The sequence below is a fragment of the Coregonus lavaretus genome (genome assembly GCF_964263955.1).
Source record: "Coregonus lavaretus genome assembly, contig: HAP1_SCAFFOLD_833, whole genome shotgun sequence".
NCBI classification, from domain to species: domain Eukaryota; kingdom Metazoa; phylum Chordata; class Actinopteri; order Salmoniformes; family Salmonidae; genus Coregonus; species Coregonus lavaretus.
Window position 1 is genome coordinate 36,894 of NW_028158266.1, and position 27,490 is coordinate 64,383.

The following is a 27,490-nucleotide window of genomic DNA, read 5'->3' on the forward strand; positions in this document are numbered from 1 at the left end:
TTATACTACCACACCTAGAGTCTACCCTGGAGTTATACTACCACACCTAGAGTCTACCCTGGAGTTATACTACCACACCTAGAGTCTACCCTGGAGTTATACTACCACACCTAGAGTCTACCCTGGAGTTATACTACCACACCTAGAGTCTACCCTGGAGTTATACTACCACACCTAGAGTCTACCCTGGAGTTATACTACCACACCTAGAGTCTACCCTGGAGTTATACTACCTGGTAAACACCTAGAGTCTACCCTGGAGTTATACTACCTGGTAAACACCTAGAGTCTACCCTGGAGTTATACTACCTGGTAAACACCTATAGTCTACCCTGGAGTTATACTACCACACCTAGAGTCTACCCTGGAGTTATACTACCACACCTAGAGTCTACCCTGGAGTTATACTACCTGGTACACACCTATAGTCTACCCTGGAGTTATACTACCACACCTAGAGTCTACCCTGGAGTTATACTACCACACCTAGAGTCTACCCTGGAGTTATACTACCTGGTAAACACCTAGTGTCTACCCTGGAGTTATACTACCACACCTAGAGTCTACCCTGGAGTTATACTACCACACCTAGAGTCTACCCTGGAGTTATACTACCACACCTAGAGTCTACCCTGGAGTCATACTACCACACCTAGAGTCTACCCTGGAGTTATACTACCACACCTAGAGTCTACCCTGGAGTCATACTACCACACCTAGAGTCTACCCTGGAGTTATACTACCACACCTAGAGTCTACCCTGGAGTTATACTACCTGGTAAACACCTAGAGTCTACCCTGGAGTTATACTACCACACCTAGAGTCTACCCTGGAGTTATACTACCACACCTAGAGTCTACCCTGGAGTCATACTACCACACCTAGAGTCTACCCTGGAGTTATACTACCACACCTAGAGTCTACCCTGGAGTCATACTACCACACCTAGAGTCTACCCTGGAGTTATACTACCACACCTAGAGTCTACCCTGGAGTTATACTACCACACCTAGAGTCTACCCTGGAGTTATACTACCTGGTAAACACCTAGAGTCTACCCTGGAGTTATACTACCTGGTAAACACCTAGAGTCTACCCTGGAGTTATACTACCACACCTAGAGTCTACCCTGGAGTTATACTACCACACCTAGAGTCTACCCTGGAGTTATACTACCACACCTAGAGTCTACCCTGGAGTTATACTACCACACCTAGAGTCTACCCTGGAGTTATACTACCACACCTAGAGTCTACCCTGGAGTTATACTACCACACCTAGAGTCTACCCTGGAGTTATACTACCACACCTAGAGTCTACCCTGGAGTTATACTACCACACCTAGAGTCTACCCTGGAGTTATACTACCACACCTAGAGTCTACCCTGGAGTTATACTACCTGGTGAACACCTAGAGTCTACCCTGGAGTTATACTACCTGGTACACACCTAGAGTCTACCCTGGAGTTATACTACCACACCTAGAGTCTACCCTGGAGTTATACTACCTGGTACACACCTAGAGTCTACCCTGGAGTTATACTACCACACCTAGAGTCTACCCTGGAGTTATACTACCTGGTAAACACCTAGAGTCTACCCTGGAGTTATACTACCACACCTAGAGTCTACCCTGGAGTTATACTACCTGGTACACACACCTAGAGTCTACCCTGGAGTTATACTACCACACCTAGAGTCTACCCTGGAGTTATACTACCACACCTAGAGTCTACCCTGGAGTTATACTACCACACCTAGAGTCTACCCTGGAGTTATACTACCACACCTAGAGTCTACCCTGGAGTTATACTACCACACCTAGAGTCTACCCTGGAGTTATACTACCACACCTAGAGTCTACCCTGGAGTCATACTACCACACCTAGAGTCTACCCTGGAGTCATACTACCACACCTAGAGTCTACCCTGGAGTTATACTACCACACCTAGAGTCTACCCTGGAGTTATACTACCTGGTAAACACCTAGAGTCTACCCTGGAGTTATACTACCACACCTAGAGTCTACCCTGGAGTTATACTACCACACCTAGAGTCTACCCTGGAGTTATACTACCTGGTGAACACCTAGAGTCTACCCTGGAGTTATACTACCACACCTAGAGTCTACCCTGGAGTTATACTACCTGGTGAACACCTAGAGTCTATCCTGGAGTTATACTACCACACCTAGAGTCTACCCTGGAGTTATACTACCACACCTAGAGTCTACCCTGGAGTTATACTACCACACCTAGAGTCTACCCTGGAGTTATACTACCACACCTAGTGTCTACCCTGGAGTTATACTACCACACCTAGAGTCTACCCTGGAGTTATACTACCACACCTAGAGTCTACCCTGGAGTTATACTACCTGGTACACACCTAGAGTCTACCCTGGAGTTATACTACCTGGTAAACACCTAGAGTCTTCCCTGGAGTTATACTACCACACCTAGAGTCTACCCTGGAGTTATACTACCACACCTAGAGTCTACCCTGGAGTTATACTACCTGGTACACACCTAGAGTCTACCCTGGAGTTATACTACCTGGTAAACACCTAGAGTCTTCCCTGGAGTTATACTACCACACCTAGAGTCTACCCTGGAGTTATACTACCACACCTAGAGTCTACCCTGGAGTCATACTACCACACCTAGAGTCTACCCTGGAGTTATACTACCACACCTAGAGTCTACCCTGGAGTTATACTACCACACCTAGAGTCTACCCTAGAGTTATACTACCTGGTAAACACCTAGAGTCTACCCTGGAGTTATACTACCACACCTAGAGTCTACCCTGGAGTTATACTACCTGGTAAACACCTAGAGTCTACCCTGGAGTTATACTACCACACCTAGAGTCTACCCTGGAGTTATACTACCTGGTAAACACCTAGAGTCTACCCTGGAGTTATACTACCACACCTAGAGTCTACCCTGGAGTTATACTACCACACCTAGAGTCTACCCTGGAGTTATACTACCACACCTAGAGTCTACCCTGGAGTTATACTACCACACCTAGAGTCTACCCTGGAGTTATACTACCACACCTAGAGTCTACCCTGGAGTTATACTACCACACCTAGAGTCTACCCTGGAGTTATACTACCACACCTAGAGTCTACCCTGGAGTTATACTACCACACCTAGAGTCTACCCTGGAGTTATACTACCACACCTAGAGTCTACCCTGGAGTTATACTACCACACCTAGAGTCTACCCTGGAGTTATACTACCACACCTAGAGTCTACCCTGGAGTTATACTACCACACCTAGAGTCTACCCTGGAGTTATACTACCACACCTAGAGTCTACCCTGGAGTCATACTACCACACCTAGAGTCTACCCTGGAGTTATACTACCACACCTAGAGTCTACCCTGGAGTTATACTACCTGGTACACACCTAGAGTCTACCCTGGAGTTATACTACCACACCTAGAGTCTACCCTGGAGTTATACTACCACACCTAGAGTCTACCCTGGAGTTATACTACCTGGTAAACACCTAGAGTCTACCCTGGAGTTATACTACCACACCTAGAGTCTACCCTGGAGTTATACTACCTGGTAAACACACCTAGAGTCTACCCTGGAGTTATACTACCTGGTAAACACCTAGAGTCTACCCTGGAGTTATACTACCACACCTAGAGTCTACCCTGGAGTTATACTACCACACCTAGAGTCTACCCTGGAGTTATACTACCACACCTAGAGTCTACCCTGGAGTTATACTACCTGGTAAACACCTAGAGTCTACCCTGGAGTTATACTACCTGGTAAACACCTAGAGTCTACCCTGGAGTTATACTACCACACCTAGAGTCTACCCTGGAGTTATACTACCTGGTACACACCTAGAGTCTACCCTGGAGTTATACTACCACACCTAGAGTCTACCCTGGAGTTATACTACCACACCTAGAGTCTACCCTGGAGTTATACTGCCTGGTACACACCTAGAGTCTACCCTGGAGTTATACTACCACACCTAGAGTCTACCCTGGAGTTATACTACCACACCTAGAGTCTACCCTGGAGTTATACTACCACACCTAGAGTCTACCCTGGAGTTATACTACCACACCTAGAGTCTACCCTGGAGTTATACTACCACACCTAGAGTCTACCCTGGAGTCATACTACCACACCTAGAGTCTACCCTGGAGTTATACTACCACACCTAGAGTCTACCCTGGAGTTATACTACCACACCTAGAGTCTACCCTGGAGTTATACTACCACACCTAGAGTCTACCCTGGAGTTATACTACCACACCTAGAGTCTACCCTGGAGTTATACTACCTGGTAAACACCTAGAGTCTACCCTGGAGTTATACTACCTGGTAAACACCTAGAGTCTTCCCTGGAGTTATACTACCACACCTAGAGTCTACCCTGGAGTTATACTACCACACCTAGAGTCTACCCTGGAGTTATACTACCTGGTAAACACCTAGAGTCTACCCTGGAGTTATACTACCACACCTAGAGTCTACCCTGGAGTTATACTACCACACCTAGAGTCTACCCTGGAGTTATACTACCACACCTAGAGTCTACCCTGGAGTTATACTACCACACCTAGAGTCTACCCTGGAGTTATACTACCTGGTACACACCTATAGTCTACCCTGGAGTTATACTACCACACCTAGAGTCTACCCTGGAGTTATACTACCACACCTAGAGTCTACCCTGGAGTTATACTACCTGGTACACACCTAGAGTCTACCCTGGAGTTATACTACCACACCTAGAGTCTACCCTGGAGTTATACTACCACACCTAGAGTCTACCCTGGAGTTATACTACCACACCTAGAGTCTACCCTGGAGTTATACTACCTGGTACACACCTAGAGTCTACCCTGGAGTTATACTACCACACCTAGAGTCTACCCTGGAGTTATACTACCACACCTAGAGTCTACCCTGGAGTTATACTACCACACCTAGAGTCTACCCTGGAGTTATACTACCACACCTAGAGTCTACCCTGGAGTTATACTACCACACCTAGAGTCTACCCTGGAGTTATACTACCACACCTAGAGTCTACCCTGGAGTTATACTACCACACCTAGAGTCTACCCTGGAGTTATACTACCTGGTAAACACCTAGAGTCTACCCTGGAGTTATACTACCACACCTAGAGTCTACCCTGGAGTTATACTACCACACCTAGAGTCTACCCTGGAGTTATACTACCACACCTAGAGTCTACCCTGGAGTTATACTACCTGGTAAACACCTAGAGTCTACCCTGGAGTTATACTACCACACCTAGAGTCTACCCTGGAGTTATACTACCACACCTAGAGTCTACCCTGGAGTTATACTACCACACCTAGAGTCTACCCTGGAGTTATACTACCACACCTAGAGTCTACCCTGGAGTTATACTACCACACCTAGAGTCTACCCTGGAGTTATACTACCACACCTAGAGTCTACCCTGGAGTTATACTACCACACCTAGAGTCTACCCTGGAGTTATACTACCACACCTAGAGTCTACCCTGGAGTTATACTACCACACCTAGAGTCTACCCTGGAGTTATACTACCACACCTAGAGTCTACCCTGGAGTTATACTACCACACCTAGAGTCTACCCTGGAGTTATACTACAACACCTAGAGTCTACCCTGGAGTTATACTACCACACCTAGAGTCTACCCTGGAGTTATACTACCACACCTAGAGTCTACCCTGGAGTTATACTACCACACCTAGAGTCTACCCTGGAGTTATACTACCACACCTAGAGTCTACCCTGGAGTTATACTACCACACCTAGAGTCTACCCTGGAGTTATACTACCTGGTACACACCTAGAGTCTACCCTGGAGTTATACTACCACACCTAGAGTCTACCCTGGAGTTATACTACCACACCTAGAGTCTACCCTGGAGTTATACTACCACACCTAGAGTCTACCCTGGAGTTATACTACCTGGTACACACCTAGAGTCTACCCTGGAGTTATACTACCACACCTAGAGTCTACCCTGGAGTTATACTACCACACCTAGAGTCTACCCTGGAGTTATACTACCACACCTAGAGTCTACCCTGGAGTTATACTACCACACCTAGAGTCTACCCTGGAGTTATACTACCACACCTAGAGTCTACCCTGGAGTTATACTACCACACCTAGAGTCTACCCTGGAGTTATACTACCACACCTAGAGTCTACCCTGGAGTTATACTACCACACCTAGAGTCTACCCTGGAGTTATACTACCACACCTAGAGTCTACCCTGGAGTTATACTACCACACCTAGAGTCTACCCTGGAGTTATACTACCTGGTAAACACCTAGAGTCTACCCTGGAGTTATACTACCACACCTAGAGTCTACCCTGGAGTTATACTACCACACCTAGAGTCTACCCTGGAGTTATACTACCACACCTAGAGTCTACCCTGGAGTTATACTACCACACCTAGAGTCTACCCTGGAGTTATACTACCACACCTAGAGTCTACCCTGGAGTTATACTACCACACCTAGAGTCTACCCTGGAGTTATACTACCACACCTAGAGTCTACCCTGGAGTTATACTACCACACCTAGAGTCTACCCTGGAGTTATACTACCACACCTAGAGTCTACCCTGGAGTTATACTACCACACCTAGAGTCTACCCTGGAGTTATACTACCTGGTAAACACCTAGAGTCTACCCTGGAGTTATACTACCACACCTAGAGTCTACCCTGGAGTTATACTACCACACCTAGAGTCTACCCTGGAGTTATACTACCACACCTAGAGTCTACCCTGGAGTTATACTACCACACCTAGAGTCTACCCTGGAGTTATACTACCACACCTAGAGTCTACCCTGGAGTTATACTACCTGGTACACACCTAGAGTCTACCCTGGAGTTATACTACCACACCTAGAGTCTACCCTGGAGTTATACTACCACACCTAGAGTCTACCCTGGAGTTATACTACCACACCTAGAGTCTACCCTGGAGTCATACTACCACACCTAGAGTCTACCCTGGAGTTATACTACCACACCTAGAGTCTACCCTGGAGTTATACTACCTGGTAAACACCTAGAGTCTACCCTGGAGTTATACTACCTGGTAAACACCTAGAGTCTTCCCTGGAGTTATACTACCACACCTAGAGTCTACCCTGGAGTTATACTACCACACCTAGAGTCTACCCTGGAGTTATACTACCACACCTAGAGTCTACCCTGGAGTTATACTACCACACCTAGAGTCTACCCTGGAGTTATACTACCACACCTAGAGTCTACCCTGGAGTTATACTACCACACCTAGAGTCTACCCTGGAGTTATACTACCACACCTAGAGTCTACCCTGGAGTTATACTACCTGGTAAACACCTAGAGTCTACCCTGGAGTTATACTACCACACCTAGAGTCTACCCTGGAGTTATACTACCACACCTAGAGTCTACCCTGGAGTTATACTACCACACCTAGAGTCTACCCTGGAGTTATACTACCACACCTAGAGTCTACCCTGGAGTTATACTACCACACCTAGAGTCTACCCTGGAGTTATACTACCTGGTACACACCTAGAGTCTACCCTGGAGTTATACTACCACACCTAGAGTCTACCCTGGAGTTATACTACCACACCTAGAGTCTACCCTGGAGTTATACTACCACACCTAGAGTCTACCCTGGAGTCATACTACCACACCTAGAGTCTACCCTGGAGTTATACTACCACACCTAGAGTCTACCCTGGAGTTATACTACCTGGTAAACACCTAGAGTCTACCCTGGAGTTATACTACCTGGTAAACACCTAGAGTCTTCCCTGGAGTTATACTACCACACCTAGAGTCTACCCTGGAGTTATACTACCACACCTAGAGTCTACCCTGGAGTTATACTACCACACCTAGAGTCTACCCTGGAGTTATACTACCACACCTAGAGTCTACCCTGGAGTTATACTACCACACCTAGAGTCTACCCTGGAGTTATACTACCACACCTAGAGTCTACCCTGGAGTTATACTACCACACCTAGAGTCTACCCTGGAGTTATACTACCACACCTAGAGTCTACCCTGGAGTTATACTACCTGGTAAACACCTAGAGTCTACCCTGGAGTTATACTACCTGGTAAACACCTAGAGTCTACCCTGGAGTTATACTACCACACCTAGAGTCTACCCTGGAGTTATACTACCACACCTAGAGTCTACCCTGGAGTTATACTACCACACCTAGAGTCTACCCTGGAGTTATACTACCTGGTAAACACCTAGAGTCTACCCTGGAGTTATACTACCACACCTAGAGTCTACCCTGGAGTTATACTACCACACCTAGAGTCTACCCTGGAGTTATACTACCACACCTAGAGTCTACCCTGGAGTTATACTACCACACCTAGAGTCTACCCTGGAGTCATACTACCACACCTAGAGTCTACCCTGGAGTTATACTACCACACCTAGAGTCTACCCTGGAGTTATACTACCACACCTAGAGTCTACCCTGGAGTTATACTACCACACCTAGAGTCTACCCTGGAGTCATACTACCACACCTAGAGTCTACCCTGGAGTTATACTACCACACCTAGAGTCTACCCTGGAGTTATACTACCTGGTAAACACCTAGAGTCTACCCTGGAGTTATACTACCTGGTAAACACCTAGAGTCTACCCTGGAGTTATACTACCACACCTAGAGTCTACCCTGGAGTTATACTACCACACCTAGAGTCTACCCTGGAGTTATACTACCTGGTAAACACCTAGAGTCTACCCTGGAGTTATACTACCTGGTAAACACCTAGAGTCTACCCTGGAGTTATACTACCACACCTAGAGTCTACCCTGGAGTTATACTACCACACCTAGAGTCTACCCTGGAGTTATACTACCACACCTAGAGTCTACCCTGGAGTTATACTACCACACCTAGAGTCTACCCTGGAGTTATACTACCACACCTAGAGTCTACCCTGGAGTTATACTACCTGGTAAACACCTAGAGTCTACCCTGGAGTTATACTACCACACCTAGAGTCTACCCTGGAGTTATACTACCACATCTAGAGTCTACCCTGGAGTTATACTACCACACCTAGAGTCTACCCTGGAGTTATACTACCTGGTAAACACCTAGAGTCTACCCTGGAGTTATACTACCACACCTATAGTCTACCCTGGAGTTATACTACCACACCTAGAGTCTACCCTGGAGTTATACTACCACACCTAGAGTCTACCCTGGAGTTATACTACCTGGTAAACACCTAGAGTCTACCCTGGAGTTATACTACCACACCTAGAGTCTACCCTGGAGTTATACTACCTGGTAAACACCTAGAGTCTACCCTGGAGTTATACTACCTGGTAAACACCTAGAGTCTACCCTGGAGTTATACTACCACACCTAGAGTCTACCCTGGAGTTATACTACCACACCTAGAGTCTACCCTGGAGTTATACTACCACACCTAGAGTCTACCCTGGAGTTATACTACCACACCTAGAGTCTACCCTGGAGTCATACTACCACACCTAGAGTCTACCCTGGAGTTATACTACCTGGTAAACACCTAGAGTCTACCCTGGAGTTATACTACCTGGTAAACAAACCTAGAATCTACCCTGGAGTTATACTACCACACCTAGAGTCTACCCTGGAGTTATACTACCACACCTAGAGTCTACCCTGGAGTTATACTACCTGGTAAACACCTAGAGTCTACCCTGGAGTTATACTACCACACCTAGAGTCTACCCTGGAGTTATACTACCTGGTAAACACCTAGAGTCTACCCTGGAGTTATACTACCACACCTAGAGTCTACCCTGGAGTCATACTACCACACCTAGAGTCTACCCTGGAGATATACTACCTGGTAAACACCTAGAGTCTACCCTGGAGTTATACTACCTGGTAAACACCTAGAGTCTACCCTGGAGTTATACTACCACACCTAGAGTCTACCCTGGAGTTATACTACCACACCTAGAGTCTACCCTGGAGTTATACTACCTGGTAAACACCTAGAGTCTACCCTGGAGTTATACTACCTGGTAAACACCTAGAGTCTACCCTGGAGTTATACTACCACACCTAGAGTCTACCCTGGAGTTATACTACCTGGTAAACACCTAGAGTCTACCCTGGAGTTATACTACCTGGTAAACACCTAGAGTCTACCCTGGAGTTATACTACCACACCTAGAGTCTACCCTGGAGTTATACTACCACACCTAGAGTCTACCCTGGAGTTATACTACCACACCTAGAGTCTACCCTGGAGTTATACTACCACACCTAGAGTCTACCCTGGAGTTATACTACCACACCTAGAGTCTACCCTGGAGTTATACTACCACACCTAGAGTCTACCCTGGAGTTATACTACCACACCTAGAGTCTACCCTGGAGTTATACTACCACACCTAGAGTCTACCCTGGAGTTATACTACCACACCTAGAGTCTACCCTGGAGTTATACTACCTGGTAAACACCTAGAGTCTACCCTGGAGTTATACTACCACACCTAGAGTCTACCCTGGAGTTATACTACCTGGTAAACACCTAGAGTCTACCCTGGAGTCATACTACCACACCTAGAGTCTACCCTGGAGTCATACTACCTGGTAAACACCTAGAGTCTACCCTGGAGTTATACTACCACACCTAGAGTCTACCCTGGAGTTATACTACCTGGTAAACACCTAGAGTCTACCCTGGAGTTATACTACCTGGTACACACCTAGAGTCTACCCTGGAGTTATACTACCTGGTAAACACCTAGAGTTTACCCTGGAGTCATACTACCACACCTAGAGTCTACCCTGGAGTTATACTACCACACCTAGAGTCTACCCTGGAGTCATACTACCACACCTAGAGTCTACCCTGGAGTTATACTACCACACCTAGAGTCTACCCTGGAGTTATACTACCACACCTAGAGTCTACCCTGGAGTTATACTACCACACCTAGAGTCTACCCTGGAGTTATACTACCTGGTAAACACCTAGAGTCTACCCTGGAGTTATACTACCTGGTAAACACCTAGAGTCTACCCTGGAGTTATACTACCACACCTAGAGTCTACCCTGGAGTTATACTACCACACCTAGAGTCTACCCTGGAGTTATACTACCTGGTAAACACCTAGAGTCTACCCTGGAGTTATACTACCACACCTAGAGTCTACCCTGGAGTTATACTACCACACCTAGAGTCTACCCTGGAGTTATACTACCACACCTAGAGTCTACCCTGGAGTTATACTACCACACCTAGAGTCTACCCTGGAGTTATACTACCACACCTAGAGTCTACCCTGGAGTTATACTACCTGGTAAACACCTAGAGTCTACCCTGGAGTTATACTACCACACCTAGAGTCTACCCTGGAGTTATACTACCACACCTAGAGTCTACCCTGGAGTTATACTACCACACCTAGAGTCTACCCTGGAGTTATACTACCTGGTAAACACCTAGAGTCTACCCTGGAGTTATACTACCACACCTAGAGTCTACCCTGGAGTTATACTACCACACCTAGAGTCTACCCTGGAGTTATACTACCACACCTAGAGTCTACCCTGGAGTTATACTACCTGGTAAACACCTAGAGTCTACCCTGGAGTTATACTACCACACCTAGAGTCTACCCTGGAGTTATACTACCACACCTAGAGTCTACCCTGGAGTTATACTACCACACCTAGAGTCTACCCTAGAGTTATACTACCACACCTAGAGTCTACCCTGGAGTTATACTACCACACCTAGAGTCTACCCTGGAGTTATACTACCTGGTAAACACCTAGAGTCTACCCTGGAGTTATACTACCACACCTAGAGTCTACCCTGGAGTTATACTACCACACCTAGAGTCTACCCTGGAGTTATACTACCACACCTAGAGTCTACCCTGGAGTTATACTACCACACCTAGAGTCTACCCTGGAGTTATACTACCTGGTAAACACCTAGAGTCTACCCTGGAGTTATACTACCACACCTAGAGTCTACCCTGGAGTTATACTACCACACCTAGAGTCTACCCTGGAGTTATACTACCTGGTAAACACCTAGAGTCTACCCTGGAGTTATACTACCACACCTAGAGTCTACCCTGGAGTTATACTACCACACCTAGAGTCTACCCTGGAGTTATACTACCACACCTAGAGTCTACCCTGGAGTTATACTACCACACCTAGAGTCTACCCTGGAGTTATACTACCACACCTAGAGTCTACCCTGGAGTTATACTACCACACCTAGAGTCTACCCTGGAGTTATACTACCACACCTAGAGTCTACCCTGGAGTTATACTACCACACCTAGAGTCTACCCTGGAGTTATACTACCACACCTAGAGTCTACCCTGGAGTTATACTACCACACCTAGAGTCTACCCTGGAGTTATACTACCACACCTAGAGTCTACCCTGGAGTTATACTACCACACCTAGAGTCTACCCTGGAGTTATACTACCACACCTAGAGTCTACCCTGGAGTTATACTACCACACCTAGAGTCTACCCTGGAGTTATACTACCACACCTAGAGTCTACCCTGGAGTTATACTACCACACCTAGAGTCTACCCTGGAGTTATACTACCACACCTAGAGTCTACCCTGGAGTTATACTACCACACCTAGAGTCTACCCTGGAGTTATACTACCACACCTAGAGTCTACCCTGGAGTCATACTACCACACCTAGAGTCTACCCTGGAGTTATACTACCACACCTAGAGTCTACCCTGGAGTTATACTACCTGGTAAACACCTAGAGTCTACCCTGGAGTTATACTACCACACCTAGAGTCTACCCTGGAGTTATACTACCACACCTAGAGTCTACCCTGGAGTTATACTACCTGGTAAACACCTAGAGTCTACCCTGGAGTTATACTACCACACCTAGAGTCTACCCTGGAGTTATACTACCACACCTAGAGTCTACCCTGGAGTTATACTACCACACCTAGAGTCTACCCTGGAGTCATACTACCACACCTAGAGTCTACCCTGGAGTTATACTACCACACCTAGAGTCTACCCTGGAGTTATACTACCTGGTAAACACCTAGAGTCTACCCTGGAGTTATACTACCACACCTAGAGTCTACCCTGGAGTTATACTACCACACCTAGAGTCTACCCTGGAGTTATACTACCTGGTAAACACCTAGAGTCTACCCTGGAGTTATACTACCACACCTAGAGTCTACCCTGGAGTTATACTACCACACCTAGAGTCTACCCTGGAGTTATACTACCACACCTAGAGTCTACCCTGGAGTTATACTACCACACCTAGAGTCTACCCTGGAGTTATACTACCTGGTACACACCTAGAGTCTACCCTGGAGTTATACTACCACACCTAGAGTCTACCCTGGAGTTATACTACCACACCTAGAGTCTACCCTGGAGTTATACTACCTGGTAAACACCTAGAGTCTACCCTGGAGTTATACTACCACACCTAGAGTCTACCCTGGAGTTATACTACCTGGTAAACACCTAGAGTCTACCCTGGAGTTATACTACCACACCTAGAGTCTACCCTGGAGTTATACTACCACACCTAGAGTCTACCCTGGAGTTATACTACCTGGTAAACACCTAGAGTCTACCCTGGAGTTATACTACCACACCTAGAGTCTACCCTGGAGTTATACTACCTGGTACACACCTAGAGTCTACCCTGGAGTTATACTACCTGGTAAACACCTAGAGTCTACCCTGGAGTCATACTACCACACCTAGAGTCTACCCTGGAGTTATACTACCTGGTAAACACCTAGAGTCTACCCTGGAGTTATACTACCTGGTACACACCTAGAGTCTACCCTGGAGTTATACTACCACACCTAGAGTCTACCCTGGAGTTATACTACCTGGTAAACACCTAGAGTCTACCCTGGAGTTATACTACCACACCTAGAGTCTACCCTGGAGTTATACTACCACACCTAGAGTCTACCCTGGAGTTATACTACCACACCTAGAGTCTACCCTGGAGTTATACTACCTGGTAAACACCTAGAGTCTACCCTGGAGTTATACTACCACACCTAGAGTCTACCCTGGAGTTATACTACCACACCTAGAGTCTACCCTGGAGTTATACTACCACACCTAGAGTCTACCCTGGAGTTATACTACCACACCTAGAGTCTACCCTGGAGTTATACTACCACACCTAGAGTCTACCCTGGAGTTATACTACCTGGTAAACACCTAGAGTCTACCCTGGAGTTATACTACCTGGTAAACACCTAGAGTCTACCCTGGAGTTATACTACCACACCTAGAGTCTACCCTGGAGTTATACTACCTGGTAAACACCTAGAGTCTACCCTGGAGTTATACTACCTGGTAAACACCTAGAGTCTACCCTGGAGTTATACTACCACACCTAGAGTCTACCCTGGAGTCATACTACCACACCTAGAGTCTACCCTGGAGTCATACTACCACACCTAGAGTCTACCCTGGAGTTATACTACCTGGTAAACACCTAGAGTCTACCCTGGAGTTATACTACCTGGTAAACACCTAGAGTCTACCCTGGAGTTATACTACCACACCTAGAGTCTACCCTGGAGTTATACTACCACACCTAGAGTCTACCCTGGAGTTATACTACCTGGTACACACCTAGAGTCTACCCTGGAGTTATACTACCACACCTAGAGTCTACCCTGGAGTTATACTACCACACCTAGAGTCTACCCTGGAGTTATACTACCTGGTAAACACCTAGAGTCTACCCTGGAGTTATACTACCACACCTAGAGTCTACCCTGGAGTTATACTACCACACCTAGAGTCTACCCTGGAGTTATACTACCACACCTAGAGTCTACCCTGGAGTTATACTACCTGGTAAACACATACTGCATTGTTGGGGTTAAAGCTGCAAGAAAGGTATTTCATTTCAAAGGTATTCTGTACTTGTGACTTAAAACTTGAAACTACTACCTGGTAAACACATCCACTCCCAGACTAGAGCTAGGTTAGGTTGTAGGGTTATTTACACTGTGTCTGTCTGTCTGTTTGTTCTTCCAGGCTTCGTCTCTGGGGTGATGTGGGGTGTTGCTACCTGCTGCTGGTTTCTGGCCAACACCTACCTGAGTGCTGTGGTCAGTTTCCCCATAATAACCACAGTGAGTATTAATACTACAGCAGTACTATATTAATACTACAGCAGTACTATATTAATACTGCAGCAGTACTATATTAATACTGCAGCAGTACTATATTAATACTACAGCAGTACTATATTAATACTACAGCAGTACTATATTAATACTGCAGCAGTACTATATTGATACTACAGCAGTACTATAGTAATACTACATCAGTACTATATTAATACTGCAGCAGTACTATATTGATACTACATCAGTACTATATTAATACTGCAGCAGTACTATAGTAATACTACATCAGTACTATATTAATACTGCAGCAGTACTATATTGATACTACATCAGTACTATATTAATACTGCAGCAGTACTATATTAATACTACATCATTGCTATATTGATACTACGGTAGTACTATATTAATACTGCAGCAGTACTATATTGATTCTACAGCAGTACTACGGTAGTACTATAATAATACTACATCACTATATTAATACTACAGCAGTACTACGGTAGTACTATAATAACACTACAGCACTATATTAATACTGCAGCAGTACTATATTAATACTGCAGCAGTACTATATTAATACTGCAGCAGTACTATATCAATACTGCAGCAGTACTATATTAATACTGCAGCAGTACTATATCAATACTGCAGCAGTACTATGTTAATACTGCAGCAGTACTATATTAAGACTACATCAGTACTATATTAATACTGCAGCAGTACCATATTAGTACTACATCAGTACTATATTTATACTACAGCAGTACTATATTGATACTGCAGCAGTACTATATTGATACTACAGCAGTACTACGGTAGTACTATAATAATACTACAGTACTATATTAATACAGCAGTACTATATTAATACAGCAGTACTATATTAATACAGCAGTACTATATTAATACAGCAGTACTATAATAATACTACAGTACTATATTAATACAGCAGTACTATATTAATACAGCAGTACTATAATAATACTACAGCAGTACTGTATTAATACTACAGTACTATATTAATACAGCAGTACTATATTAACTGTGTGTGTGTAGGGTCCTGGTCTGATTGCAGCACTTTGGGGAGTCGTGGTTTTTAAGGAGGTTAAGGTAGGTGACCATTCTATTAAAACATATTTTTTGCCATGGAAAGTGTTACCATATATATATATATATATATATTACCAAAGCAAATTTATAGAAACATATTAACCTTTTTCACGCGTGAGTTTCCAAATATCTCTAACGGTCGCCTCAGCATGAGTTTTTTTTATGAGTGTGATGTCAGAATGCACTCGCTGTTCCAAAATGTGATTGTTACTCAACAGGAGGGTTAACCCGCGCTGCCCTCGAACCAAGACACGCTGCCTGCTAATTATCTATAGGCTATATTTCAACTTATTTTCTAACAACTGTTTGAATTGAGTTGTGTTCCGCCTCCTCATTCATTCACATAGAAGTAGCCCATTTCACTGTTGCGGACAATTTATGTTTGAGGCTTTGCTGAACCAGCCCCTAGTACTGGTGACAAATCATGCATTCCTGAATTATACAATGCATTCTGGGTGTCACGAAAACGTCTGTCGGACCAAAGATGTTATAACAAAATTGAGTTGAGGGATGGTTCACTCTTCTTTCAAGTAAACTTCCGGAAGTGAATGATGGTAGACGACACACCCCCGTCAACATGTACACTGCAAACAGACCAAACTCATCTTGTCTCCTCTTATTATCTTTGGTTGACCCCAAAACAAAACATGGCGGCATGCACAAACTACCCAATTATTTCAAACAATGGTGAGCCCACCCGTGATATGATGAATTGTAAATAGTAATTTCTATTAACTAATTCATATTATGGTTTCTGTCAGCCGAGAGTTAACTAAATATGACCTAACTAAATATGACTGCTTGTGTTAGGTTAATCTTTCCTCAGTTTGCGCTAGGACTAATGTAGCCTACATTTTTCCGGTTCGGATGATTGTGTTATGCTGTCGCCACTTCTGTGAATGTCTGAACATTGCATCCAAAAATAAACTGGTCACATTCAGGACATAACGTTGTAAGGACTGTTTGTGCAAAATGTTTCTGTGGAAAAAACTATGTTGCCAGCTCAAACGCTGACTGTTCAGTCAATAGAAACTGGACGTTCTAAATAAGCGTTCTAATCACACCGGTTTGAGCTTACTCTGCAGGGACCACTATAGAACGATCACACCCGTTTGTTGGTACGCATCAAAGGGTTAAAGCAAACATATAGAAACATGTTAGAGACCTATAGAAACATGTTAGAGACCTATAGAAACATGTTAGACCTATAGAAACATGTTAGACCTATAGAAACATGTTAGAGACCTATAGAAACATGTTAGAGAGACCTATAGAAACATGTTAGAGAGACCTATAGAAACATGTTAGAGACCTATAGAGACCTATAGAAACATGTTAGAGAGACCTATAGAAACATGTTAGAGAGACCTATAGAAACATGTTAGAGAGACCTATAGAAACATGTTAGAGACCTATAGAAACATGTTAGAGAGACCTATAGAAACATGTTAGAGACCTATAGAAACATGTTAGAGACCTATAGAAACATGTTTGAGACCTATAGAAACATGTTTGAGACCTATAGAAACATGTTAGAGAGACCTATAGAAACATGTTAGAGAGACCTATAGAAACATGTTAGAGAGACCTATAGAAACATGTTAGAGAGACCTATAGAAACATGTTAGAGAGACCTATAGAAACATGTTAGAGACCTATAGAGACCTATAGAAACATGTTAGAGAGACCTATAGAAACATGTTAGAGAGACCTATAGAAACATGTTAGAGACCTATAGAAACATGTTAGAGACACCTATAGAAACATGTTAGAGACACCTATAGAAACATGTTAGAGACCTATAGAAACATGTTAGAGACCTATAGAAACATGTTAGAGACCTATAGAAACATGTTAGAGACCTATAGAAACATGTTAGAGACCTATAGAAACATGTTAGAGACCTATAGAAACATGTTAGAGAGACCTATAGAGACCTATAGAAACATGTTAGAGAGACCTATAGAAACATGTTAGAGAGACCTATAGAAACATGTTAGAGAGACCTATAGAAACATGTTAGAGACCTATAGAAACATGTTAGAGACCTATAGAAACATGTTAGAGACCTATAGAGACCTATAGAAACATGTTAGAGAGACCTATAGAAACATGTTAGAGAGACTTATAGAAACATGTTAGAGAGACCTATAGAAACATGTTAGAGAGACCTATAGAGACCTATAGAAACATGTTAGAGACCTATAGAAACATGTTAGAGAGACCTATAGAAACATGTTAGAGAGACCTATAGAAACATGTTAGAGAGACCTATAGAAACATGTTAGAGAGACCTATAGAAACATGTTAGAAACATGTTAGAGAGACCTATAGAAACATGTTAGAGACCTATAGAAACATGTTAGAGAAACCTATAGAAACATGTTAGAGAAACCTATAGAAACATGTTAGAGAGACCTATAGAAACATGTTAGAGACCTATAGAAACATGTTAGAGAGACCTATAGAAACATGTTAGAGAGACCTATAGAAACATGTTAGAGACCTATAGAGACCAATAGAAACATGTTAGAGACCTATAGAGACCTATAGAAACATGTTAGAGACCTATAGAAACATGTTAGAGACCTATAGAAACATGTTAGAGAGACCTATAGAAACATGTTAGAGAGACCTATAGAAACATGTTAGAGACCTATAGAAACATGTTAGAGACCTATAGAAACATGTTAGAGACCTATAGAAACATGTTAGAGAGACCTATAGAAACATGTTAGAGAGACCTATAGAAACATGTTAGAGAGACCTATAGAAACATGTTAGAGACCCATAGAAACATTTTAGAGACCCATAGAAACATGTTAGAGACCTATAGAAACATGTTAGAGACCTATAGAAACATGTTAGAGACCTATAGAGACCTATAGAAACATGTTAGAGAGACCTATAGAAACATGTTAGAGAGACCTATAGAAACATGTTAGAGAGACCTATAGAAACATGTTAGAGAGACCTATAGAAACATGTTAGAGAGACCTATAGAAACATGTTAGAGAGACCTATAGAAACATGTTAGAGACCTATAGAAACATGTTAGAGACCTATATAAACATGTTAGAGACCTATAGAGACCTATAGAAACATGTTAGAGAGACCTATAGAAACATGTTAGAGAGACCTATAGAAACATGTTAGAGACCTATAGAAACATGTTAGAGAGACCTATAGAAACATGTTAGAGAGACCTATAGAAACATGTTAGAGAGACCTATAGAAACATGTTAGAGAGACCTATAGAAACATGTTAGAGAGACCTATAGAAACATGTTAGAGAGACCTATAGAAACATGTTAGAGAGACCTATAGAAACATGTTAGAGAGACCTATAGAAACATGTTAGAGAGACCTATAGAAACATGTTAGAGAGACCTATAGAAACATGTTAGAGACCCATAGAAACATGTTAGAGACCTATAGAAACATGTTAGAGACCTATAGAAACATGTTAGAGACCTATAGAAACATGTAAGAGACCTATAGAAACATGTAAGAGACCTATAGAAACATGTTAGAGACCTATAGAGACCTATTGAAACATGTTAGAGAGACCTATAGAAACATGTTAGAGAGACCTATAGAAACATGTTAGAGAGACCTATAGAAACATGTTAGAGAGACCTATAGAAACATGTTAGAGAGACCTATAGAAACATGTTAGAGAGACCTATAGAAACATGTTAGAGAGACCTATAGAAACATGTTAGAGACCTATAGAGACCTATAGAAACATGTTAGAGAGACCTATAGAAACATGTTAGAGAGACCTATAGAAACATGTTAGAGACCTATAGAAACATGTTAGAGACCCATAGAAACATGTTAGAGAGACCTATAGAAACATGTTAGAGACCTATAGAAACATGTTAGAGAGACCTATAGAAACATGTTAGAGAGACCTATAGAAACATGTTAGAGAGACCTATAGAAACATGTTAGAGAGACCTATAGAAACATGTTAAAGAGACCTATAGAAACATGTTAGAGACCTATAGAAACATGTTAGAGACCTATAGAAACATGTTAGAGACCTATAGAAACATGTTAGAGATACCTATAGAAACATGTTAGAGAGACATATAGAAACATGTTAGAGAGACCTATAGAAACATGTTAGAGACCTATAGAAACATGTTAGAGAGACCTATAGAAACATGTTAGAGAGACCTATAGAAACATGTTAGAGACCTATAGAGACCAATAGAAACATGTTAGAGACCTATAGAGACCTATAGAAACATGTTAGAGACCTATAGAAACATGTTAGAGACCTATAGAAACATGTTAGAGAGACCTATAGAAACATGTTAGAGAGACCTATAGAAACATGTTAGAGACCTATAGAAACATGTTAGAGAGACCTATAGAAACATGTTAGAGACCTATAGAAACATGTTAGAGAGACCTATAGAAACATGTTAGAGAGACCTATAGAAACATGTTAGAGACCCATAGAAACATTTTAGAGACCTATAGAAACATGTTAGAGACCTATAGAAACATGTTAGAGAGACCTATAGAAACATGTTAGAGAGACCTATAGAAACATGTTAGAGACCTATAGAAACATGTTAGAGAGACCTATAGAAACATGTTAGAGAGACCTATAGAAACATGTTAGAGAGACCTATAGAAACATGTTAGAGAGACCTATAGAAACATGTTAGAGACCTATAGAAACATGTTAGAGACCTATAGAAACATGTTAGAGACCTATAGAAACATGTTAGAGACCTATAGAGACCTATATAAACATGTTAGAGAGACCTATAGAAACATGTTAGAGAGACCTATAGAAACATGTTAGAGAGACCTATAGAAACATGTTAGAGAGACCTATAGAAACATGTTAGAGAGACCTATAGAAACGTGTTAGAGACCTATAGAAACATGTTAGAGACCTATAGAAACATGTTAGAGACCTATAGAAACATGTTAGAAACATGTTAGAGACCTATAGAGACCTATAGAAACATGTTAGAGAGACCTATAGAAACATGTTAGAGAGACCTATAGAAACATGTTAGAGACCTATAGAAACATGTTAGAGAGACCTATAGAAACATGTTAGAGAGACCTATAGAAACATGTTAGAGACCTATAGAAACATGTTAGAGACCTATAGAAACATGTTAGAGACCTATAGAAACATGTTAGAGAGACCTATAGAAACATGTTAGAGAGACCTATAGAAACATGTTAGAGACCTATAGAAACATGTTAGAGAGACATATAGAAACATGTTAGAGAGACCTAAACATGTTAGAGAGACATATAGAAACATGTTAGAGAGACCTATAGAAACATGTTAGAGAGACCTATAGAAACATGTTAGAGAGACCTATAGAAACATGTTAGAGACCCATAGAAACATGTTAGAGACCCATAGAAACATGTTAGAGACCTATAGAAACATGTTAGAGACCTATAGAAACATGTAAGAGACCTATAGAAACATGTTAGAGACCTATAGAGACCTATAGAAACATGTTAGAGAGACCTATAGAAACATGTTAGAGAGACCTATAGAAACATGTTAAAGAGACCTATAGAAACATGTTAGAGACCTATAGAAACATGTTAGAGACCTATAGAAACATGTTAGAGAGACCTATAGAAACATGTTAAAGAGACCTATAGAAACATGTTAGAGAGACCTATAGAAACATGTTAGAGAGACCTATAGAAACATTTTAGAGAGACCTATAGAAACATGTTAGAGAGACCTATAGAAACATTTTAGAGAGACATATAGAAACATGTTAGAGACTAATGGCCCATATGCCACGGCTAAGGGCTCAGTCTAAGAACAGCCCTTAGCCATTATACCACACCCCCTCGGGCCTAAATAACCCCTCCTCTCTCCTCCTCAGGGTTGGTGTAACTTCCTCATCCTGGGTATGGCCTTCTCATTGGTTCTAGCTGGAGCCCTGCTGACAGCCTTCTCTAAGGTGTAACACACAAACACACCTTCTCTAAGGTGTTATGACTTTCCTCCAGACACACACTCAGGGAACCATGGTGAAGATGAGGAAGGTGATGGGATGATGAAGATGTTTACTGGACTCCAATAGGGAACCGTCTTAACTTAACTGATGCACTTTTCAACCAGTTTCTATGGAAATAATTTCTAGTTAGACTCTAATGGATTTCAGTCTGTAATATTTGAATCTTTGATAAAATCATTTGAGATGAATTCTTGGAAATAGACAAAGGGATCATTTTTATAAAGTTTGTTTTTCCACTGTGGAGTTATCTAATGTGATGATATGTGATGATACAGCCAGTGGATGAAAAGGGGTAGGGTTAACTGTAGAGTTATCTAATGTAATGATACAGCCAGTGGATGGAGAGGGGTAGGGTTAACTGTAGAGTTATCTAATGTAATGATACAGCCAGTGGATGGAGAGGGGTAGAGTTATCTAATGTGATGATATGTAATCAGGGCCTGAAACTAACTTTTTGGTCCACCAGCCACTGTGGCAGATTTGTAATGTGATCATGCTTTGTAATGTTTCCTTAACAATAAATGTATTACTAGTAAGAAGTAATGTGGTATATTGTTTAATTTCATTTGATTTTTGAGTCTTTTAACCAAAATATCACAGATGAGACAAAAATATTCAGCCGCCCGTTTTAAGGGCGGGAGATTACCGTGGTAACGACTCCAGTCATGTTTGCGCCTGTGAGATGGAGTCTGACCAGTAGTGGTGTCGTCTTCTCTTCCCTGGCAGTTGAAACTCTAAACATTGAAAAACAACCTAGCTTGTGAACAAAACAATGTAAATAGCCAAGAAACACAAGGACAAAGTCTCACTTCAGTAGACTTTCATTTCAAGTAAATTAGACTAACTTTTATGTCTGTGCATAGCGCTTTTAAAAATGAATGTTTCACTCAGCACTTCACTCAGTGCACACAGCCCCCAGCCAGGCAGTGTTGCTGCGACTTCACTCAGCTGCAGCACTGGGCAGAGTACCCATAGCCCAGCACCAAGGAGGTAGCTGCAGCACTGGGCAGAGTACCCATAGCCCAGCACCAAGGAGGTAGCTGCAGCACTGGGCAGAGTACCCATAGCCCAGCACCAAGGAGGTAGCTGCAGCACTGGGCAGAGTACCCATAGCCCAGCACCAAGGAGGTAGCTGCAGCACTGGGCAGAGTACCCATAGCCCAGCACCAAGGAGGTAGCTGCAGCACTGGGCAGAGTACCCATAGCCCAGCACCAAGGAGGTAGCTGCAGCACTGGGCAGAGTACCCATAGCCCAGCACCAAGGAGGTAGCTGCAGCACTGGGCAGAGTACCCATAGCCCAGCACCAAGGAGGTAGCTGCAGCACTGGGCAGAGTACCCATAGCCCAGCACCAAGGAGGTAGCTGCAGCACTGGGCAGAGTACCCATAGCCCAGCACCAAGGAGGTAGCTGCAGCACTGGGCAGTGTACCCATAGCCCAGCACCAAGGAGGTAGCTGCAGCACTGGGCAGAGTACCCATAGCCCAGCACCAAGGAGGTAGCTGCAGCACTGGGCAGAGTACCCGAGAGAACACACAGCCCAGCACCAAGGAGGTAGCTGCAGCACTGGGCAGAGTACCCGAGAGAACACACAGCCCAGCACCAAGGAGGTAGCTGCAGCACTGGGCAGAGTACCCGAGAGAACACACAGCCCAGCACCAAGGAGGTAGCTGCAGCAATGGGCAGAGTACCCGAGAGAACACACAGCCCAGCACCAAGGAGGTAGCTGCAGCACTGGGCAGAGTACCCGAGAGAACACACAGCCCAGCACCAAGGAGGTAGCTGCAGCACTGGGCAGAGTACCCGAGAGAACACACAGCCCAGCACCAAGGAGGTAGCTGCAGCACTGGGCAGAGTACCCGAGAGAACACACAGCCCAGCACCAAGGAGGTAGCTGCAGCACTGGGCAGAGTACCTGAGAGAACACACAGCCCAGCACCAAGGAGGTAGCTGCAGCACTGGCCAGAGTACCCGAGAGAACACACAGCCCAGCACCAAGGAGGTAGCTGCAGCACTGGCCAGAGTACCCGAGAGAACACACAGCCCAGCACCAAGGAGGTAGCTGCAGCACTGGGCAGAGTACCCGAGAGAACACACAGCCCAGCACCAAGGAGGTAGCTGCAGCACTGGGCAGAGTACCCGAGAGAACACACAGCCCAGCACCAAGGAGGTAGCTGCAGCACTGGGGAGAGTACCCGAGAGAACACACAGCCCAGCACCAAGGAGGTAGCTGCAGCACTGGGCAGAGTACCCGAGAGAACACACAGCCCAGCACCAATGAGGTAGCTGCAGCACTGGGCAGAGTACCCGAGAGAACACACAGCCCAGCACCAAGGAGGTAGCTTCAGCACTGGGCCAAAAGGGTCAATCTTTCATTCGATATAAGGAGTAGACGTGCTCCAGATATGCATGTCCTTCATTTCATATATGGAGCTAGGATATTCTCTGTAATGGGACAGTTTCTACATGCATCCAATCCCGACCTCCGAAATCTCCCTGCTGCTGTACGAGTCCTGGGAGACATCTGGGATGAGATGATTCCCTGCATCTCCCTGCTGCTGTACGAGTCCTGGGAGACATCTGGGATGAGATGTTTCCCTGCTTACATACAGTATTTGGGTGTGTGTCAACATGCTGACTGATCCAAGCCGTTATATTCAGGTATGAACGAATCCACATATTTTCAGATATACAGTGGGGGGAAAAAAGTATTTAGACAGCCACCAATTGTGCAAGTTCTCCCACTTAAAAAGATGAGAGGCCTGTAATTTTCATCATAGGTACACGTCAACTATGACAGACAAATTGAGAATTTTTTTCTCCAGAAAATCACATTGTAGGATTTGTCATGAATTTATTTGCAAATTATGGTGGAAAATAAGTATTTGGTCACCTACAAACAAGCAAGATTTCTGGCTCTCACAGACCTGTAACTTCTTCTTTAAGAGGCTCCTCTGTCCTCCACTCGTTACCTGTATTAATGGTTGAGTTTTTACCAAAAAGTTATATTTTGGTTTCATCTGACCATATGACATTCTCCCAATCCTCTTCTGGATCATCCAAATGCACTCTACCAAACTTCAGACGGGCCTGGACATGTACTGGCTTAAGCAGGAGGACACGTCTGGCACTGCAGGATTTGAGTCCCTGGCGGCGTAGTGTGTTACTGATGGTAGGCTTTGTTACTTTGGTCCCAGCTCTCTGCAGGTCATTCACTAGGTGATCATTTTGACCCCACGGGGTGAGATCTTGCGTGGAGCCCCAGATCGAGGGAGATTATCAGTGGTCTTGTATGTCTTCCATTTCCTAATAATTGCTCCCACAGTTGATTTCTTCAAACCAAGCTGCTTACCTATTGCAGATGCAGTCTTCCCAGCCTGGTGCAGGTCTACAATTTTGTTTCTGGTGTCCTTTGACAGCTCTTTGGTCTTGACCATAGTGGAGTTTGGAGTGTGACTGTTTGAGGTTGTGGACAGGTGTCTTTTATACTGATAACAAGTTCAAACAGGTGCCATTAATACAGGTAACGAGTGGAGGACAGAGGAGCCTCTTAAAGAAGAAGTTACAGGTCTGTGAGAGCCAGAAATCTTGCTTGTTTGTAGGTGAACAAATACTTATTTTCCACCATAATTTGCAAATAAATTTAATTAAAAATCCTACAATGTGATTTACTGGAGAAAAAATCTCAATTTGTTTGTCATAGTTGACGTGTACCTATGATGAAAATTACAGGCCTCTCTCATCTTTTTAAGTGGGAGAACTTGCACAATTGGTGGCTGACTAAATACTTTTTTCCCCCACTGTACAGGCCCGTCTGAAGTTTGCCAATGATTCAGAGGAGAACTGGCTGAAAGTGTTGTGGTCAGATGAGACCAAAATCGTGCTCTTTGGCATCAACTCAACTCGCCGTGTTTGGAGGAGGAGGAATGCTGCCTATGACCCCAAGAACACCATCCCCACCGTCAAACATGGAGGCGGAAACATTATGCTTTGGGGGTGTTTTTCTGCTAAGGGGACAGGACAACTTCACCGCATCAAAGGGACGATGGATGGGGCCATGTACCGTCAAATCTTGGGTGAGAACCTCCTTCCCTCAGCCAGGGCATTGAAAATGGGTCTTGGATGGGTATTCCAGTATGACAATGACCCAAAACACACTGCCAAGGCAACAAAGGAGTGGCTCAAGAAGAAGCACATTAAGGTCCTGGAGTGGCCTAGCTAGTCTCCAGACCTTAATCCCATAGAAAATCTGTGGAAGGAGCTGCAGGTTCGAGTTGCCAAACGTCAGCCTCGAAACCTTAATGACTTGGAGAAGATCTGCAAAGAGGAGTGGGACAAAAACCCTCCTGAGATGTGTGCAAACCTGGTGGCCAACTACAAGAAACGTCTGACCAAGTACTAAGTCATGTTTTGCAGAGGGGTCAAATACTTATTTCCCTGATTAAAATGCAAATCAAATTATAACATTTTTGACATGTGTTTTTCTGGATTATTTTGTTGTTATTCTGTCTCACTGTTCAAATAAACCTACCATTAAAATTATAGACTGATCATGTCTTTGTCAGTGGGCAAACGTACAAAATCAGCAGGGGATCAAATACTTTTTTCCCTCACTGTATGTTTGACCAGTGGTATGAAGCTGTGGCTTGGAGGATTGTTTCTTTCTACTATGTAATGTATTCTCAGTCAATTTGGTGATGTGCTTTTTCCCCTGTTCAGAGAAACAATGTAATGTATTCTCAGTCAATTTGGTGATGTGCTTTTTCCCCTGTTCAGAGAAACGATGTAATGTATTCTCAGTCAATTTGGTGATGTGCTTTTTCCCCTGTTCAGAGAAACGATGCAATGTATTCTCAGTCAATTTGGTGATGTGCTTTTTCTCCTGTTCAGAGAAATTAGCCATTGAAGTATTTTCCACCATAAATAAGTGTGAAAGTACCAGGTTTTGCCCCCTCGATGCTGCTTTTCCTGCCACACCATTTCATCCATTTCGCTGGTCTCTTGTTTTTATTAAATGAAACAATTTCTTTGCCACTTTGGGTAGAAAACCAATAGCTTTTGCTCCTGATAAAAATACATGGTGTGGACATCCTCACAAGTCAAGCCAGTCCTCCATGAAAGCACATCAGTT

At 43.6% G+C, this 27,490-nt stretch overlaps 1 protein-coding gene and 2 long non-coding RNA genes across 3 annotated transcripts in view; 1 reads left to right on the top strand and 2 right to left on the bottom strand.

The window, feature by feature from the left end:
- Window positions 1–22,758, top strand: part of LOC311124228 (transmembrane protein 144-like) — a 46,824-nt gene extending 24,066 nt beyond the window's left edge. The window contains exons 10-12 of the mRNA XM_084198410.1: window positions 15,128–15,225; window positions 16,282–16,335; window positions 22,227–22,758. Of these exons, the coding sequence (XP_084054536.1) occupies window positions 15,128–15,225; window positions 16,282–16,335; window positions 22,227–22,310 (236 nt within the window). The 3' untranslated portion in view covers window positions 22,311–22,758. The remainder of the gene's footprint in view (window positions 1–15,127; window positions 15,226–16,281; window positions 16,336–22,226) is intronic.
- LOC311124229 lies at window positions 18,123–18,703 on the bottom strand. Its single transcript, XR_014612735.1, has 4 exons — window positions 18,664–18,703; window positions 18,517–18,583; window positions 18,273–18,404; window positions 18,123–18,239 (listed from the first exon to the last, which is right to left on the bottom strand). It is a non-coding gene; the product is annotated as an uncharacterized lncRNA (long non-coding RNA).
- Window positions 19,768–20,518, bottom strand: LOC311124230. The gene is made up of 3 exons (XR_014612736.1): window positions 20,454–20,518; window positions 20,186–20,384; window positions 19,768–19,809 (listed from the first exon to the last, which is right to left on the bottom strand). It is a non-coding gene; the product is annotated as an uncharacterized lncRNA (long non-coding RNA).
- Window positions 22,759–27,490: the final 4,732 nt, after the last annotated feature.